Consider the following 4,267-nt stretch of genomic DNA (forward strand, 5'->3'; position numbering starts at 1 on the left):
TTATGGTCTAATTTCATGTGGAACAGATATTGCAAGAAATTAAACAAATTCTAACACTTGTTCAATGGAGAGGGGGCTCTCAATTGTGGAAGCAAATGTTACAAAATAGGTAATGTATTGAACAACACCTATGGTGGGAACCTAAGGAAGGAACCTCTACTATTTGGTATGACAATTGGACAATGCTTGGTCCATTGTATACACAGTACACAGAAATTCAGACATATCATGATTTAACTGAGATTGATGTGTTCATGAGAGAAACAGGTTGGGATTGTGATTATATGCATAATCATTTTCCTGATCACATAGTTGGCCATGTTAGACAATATATGAATCACTTTAGGTAATCTGATATGGGGGATAAAATTTGGTGGACTAAGACAAGTTCTGGAATGTTTATTGTGAAGAGTTCTTGAGAGATTGTGAGAAAGAAAGATGAAGTTTCTAACTTCTTCAAGAATATTTGGGTGAAAGTCTTACCTTTCAAGATCTCTTTTTTGGATGGAGAGTTTGGACCATCAAGGTTCCAATTGCTACAGTCATGGCTCGCTGGAATCCCAACACTTCTCAATTTTGTTCTTGTTGTGTTGTACCAGTTAGAGAAACCATTGAACATTTGTTTCTAAAAGGAGAAATGGCTATCAGTGTTTGGGATTATTTTTCAAATGCAGCTGGTATCATTGTTCCAAGGATTCAGGTGAAATAAACTATGACAAAGTGGTGGAATGCACAGGGAAATGCTAGACAAAAGTTTGTCTTTCAAGCCATTCCCAATATTATTCTATGGTTTTTATGGAAAAGAAGGAACACAATGTTGCATGGAGGATCTTATCCTAGAGCCAAAGTTATTGGGGACATTAATTATACTATTCATAATCTCATTAAAGTGAAGTTTGAATATACAATAATTCCTAACTTTTGTCCTCAGATGGTAGCTCTCCTTGATGGGTACAGACCAAGTTTCCAGTTTAAACTGGTTAAATGGTTTCCCCCACCTTGTGGTTGGTGGAAATGCAAATACAGATGGGGCTTGTAGAGGTAATCCATGGCCTAGTGTTGATGCATTATGTGTTAGAAATTATGAAGGTGATTTAGTTTGTGCTAAGGGTGTGAAATTAGCAGAGTTTACAAGTTTGGTAGCTGAGGCAACGGCCATTAAGGAAGGATTGCAATATTGTTGGGAGAATAATTATTTAAACATCATTCTTGAATCTGATTCCTTGGTAATGGTCCAGATTCTTAATGGTGTTTGGGAGATTCTTTGGAGTGTGACAATGGTGGTCAACTCCATTAATAGGCTAAGGGAGGTGCTATCAGTAAGAGTACAACATTCCTTAAGGGAGGGAAATACTCTGGCAGACTTTTTTGCTAACTTGTTTTTTCATTTTGCAGGTAATTATGAATATAAATCTTTTCAGGAAGTTCCAAGTTCAAGAAAAAAGATAATCAACCTTGACAAGTACAAAACACCATACATGAGAATTCAAAAGACAAGTTCCATTGTATTTTCAAATTAATTAGAGTTCACAGTGTCAATAAGTAGTATGAATGCAAAAGTGAAGTACATAGAAGTATTCTATCAATTCAATCTTTGATGTCTGAAATTTTTTTCGATTGGTTAAAGTACTATGCACCTGGTGAGAACTTTCAGGTGTTGCGAATGGTATGAAATCAGGACTCAAAGATTTAGAGTAATATTTTTCTACTACAACAATTGAGTATTCATACACATGTAACTTAAATCATACAACAACACAGAATGTCGATAGTCTTGACTTAGATGGTGGTATTAACCTAGTCGGGTTCAATCCATTATAGAAGAGGCTAAAGAAATTAAAGTTGTTGCAGAAGGTTTCAAAGTCACCTTTGGCTACTGAAGGAGAAAGGCTCGATTCATTGGCAAACAGTTAGAGTAGTTGTACATGATGCTTGCAAATGACACAAGTAATTCCTATTCTGCAAGAAACCTCAAAAAGTTAATTTATCTTTTAAGGATCTAAAATTTGATGGTGGTATCAATCTCAGTGTTGGGATTCAATCCATTGAATGATAGATCTAAGAAAGAAGAACCAATTTGAGATGCCAAAGTCACCTGATAGAACTCTTGGATGAAAAGCTTAAATCGGTAGTGAGATATTCAACAGTGGATCTGGTATCATCGATGAAGAGGAAGCTCCGACCATGAACACCAACATTGAAGCTATCTGATGCTTCAGTTTCCTCTTTGGTTTACTATCTTTAGAAATGTCCATCCTTTTCAACTTTCCTATTTGATTGTCTCTTTTGTATTTTGTTTAATTTGGGTTTGGCCGTATGGGCTGATCCTATTTGTGTACTTATTAATTTTTTCAATAAAGTGGCCCAATGGATCTTCAATTAAAAAAAATAAAAATATACTCAGTAAAATTTTATAAATAAAATCTAGGGAAGATTCAATATACACAAATTTTATTACTACTTTGTGAGGTAGAGTGGCTTTCAAAAGACCTCTGGCCAAAACGTAGCAAATTTAGAATTAATTTTCGAAAACAAAGAAGAAGAAAATAATGCAAAGTCTACCAGAAGGGAGCAACAACAACAATAAAATAATGCGATTATAGGTACACAATAAACAACATATACTAGGATAGATTATTGAAAACATTGATGAATCTCAAAATCAAGAACTACAGTAATACAACTAATACAATAACATACACAGTCACCCTAAGCAAGAGAATATTATACTACCTACTAACCTTTTATCCTAATATGTATCCTTTACACCCCTCTTATCTAAAATCATGTCCTCGATCGGTAACTTGCGTCATATATTTTCTCATTTCTTTCTCATAGTAAGAAAATACGCACCCACTACACACCACACACTCAGATTTCTAGTGGGTCCTTCCCTAGGCCATGTGTAGGGAGCCCACAACCATTGTAGCTAGGCCCAACAAAACTTACCTTTGGTCTATAAATTATTGAGATTTTTTTTTACAACTCAAAATAAATGAATTATCTAAAGTTTAAAAAAATTGTTGGAATTTTTTTTCATATTTATCCTTAATATTGTGAAGTTTGTAATTACTTTACATTATTGTCTGGTAGAATAATTTGAAAATAATAATAAAATATAATCTTTAATATATATCCTTAACTATTGTTCTTTATTAAATCTCAACAATTCACTTAATATTGAATTAGACACATTTAATGTGCTTTCCAACTACAGAAAGAGAAAACAAACCAAACCAAAAATAAATACATTACTAGCTGTCCTTATATGACCTTGGAGACACGTGACATACAGAAAATTCCATATCATACAAACTTTATTTATATAGAATAATCTTCCAGCAAATGAATAAATTGGATCTAAATTCATCTTCTACAATGGAGCAACAAAAGGATTCACAACCAAAGTGGGAAGCAAAAGTCTCAACAACAATACAAAAGGTAAGTGCAAACCAAATATTTTCTCTTTTCAAAGATTTTTTTGGCCTAAACAAATGGTTTCCTAGCTTGTCAACATGTTATGGCATCCACGGCGAAAATGGCGAGGTCGGTTGCATACGATATTGTACCGGATTCTCTCTCCCTCCAGAGAGTGGTGGTGTTGTCACTGGAGAAGCCCCGGTGAGCGGTTGGTCCAAGGAGAGGTTGGTTGCTATTAATCCAATTGAGAGGATATTAAGTTATGAGATGGTGGATTGTAACATTGGGTTTAAGTCATACTTTTCAACGGTCAAGATTGTTCCAAATGGAGTTGATGGTCAAGATGGATGTGTGATTGAGTGGTTTATCACCGTAGATCCAGTTGTAGGGATGAGATTGGAGGATTTGGTCAACAAGTATGATGTTGGGCTGCAAGGAATGGGTAAGAACATGGAAAATGCCCTAACAAGTTCATAAGTTATTTAATTTTGGGATTTCATGTCTTTTTTCCTATGTCAATGAATTCTACTTAATAAATGTACTAATTAATACTCTCTATTTACTTGTCAATTTTTTACTTGACACATCTATTAAGAAAATAATAATTGGCATAGTAAGTTTACTATTTTACCCATGTAATTTATAGAGTCTCAAGCGTATTGACTCACTGTATTTTTAAAAGACATTAACTCAAAGTTAATAAATTGAGGGTATAATAAGAAAAAAAAATGATGTCTTTTCTTGATTTGTCAAAAATAACAAGTAAAAAGAGAAATTAAATTAAGAAATATTTGACAAATAAATAGGAATGTAGAGGATTAGAAACTTAAATGTACAATTTAAGCAC

At 33.8% G+C, this 4,267-nt stretch overlaps 1 protein-coding gene across 1 annotated transcript; it reads left to right on the forward strand.

The window, feature by feature from the left end:
• The first annotated feature begins 3,275 nt into the window (after positions 1-3,275).
• On the forward strand, positions 3,276-3,978 carry LOC125842516 (lachrymatory-factor synthase). Its single transcript, XM_049521816.1, has one exon. The coding sequence runs from the start codon at positions 3,346-3,348 to the stop codon at positions 3,895-3,897; it is 552 nt and encodes a 183-aa protein (XP_049377773.1). The 5' UTR covers positions 3,276-3,345; the 3' UTR covers positions 3,898-3,978.
• The last annotated feature ends 289 nt before the right edge of the window (positions 3,979-4,267 follow it).

The sequence above is a fragment of the Solanum stenotomum genome, chromosome 10 (assembly GCF_019186545.1).
Source record: "Solanum stenotomum isolate F172 chromosome 10, ASM1918654v1, whole genome shotgun sequence".
Classification (NCBI taxonomy): Eukaryota; Viridiplantae; Streptophyta; class Magnoliopsida; order Solanales; family Solanaceae; genus Solanum; species Solanum stenotomum.

Bases quoted from the DNA above. Each gene is read 5' to 3' on its own strand.
- LOC125842516 (XM_049521816.1), top strand. From the start codon at position 3,346: ATGAATAAATTGGATCTAAATTCATCTTCTACAATGGAGCAACAAAAG.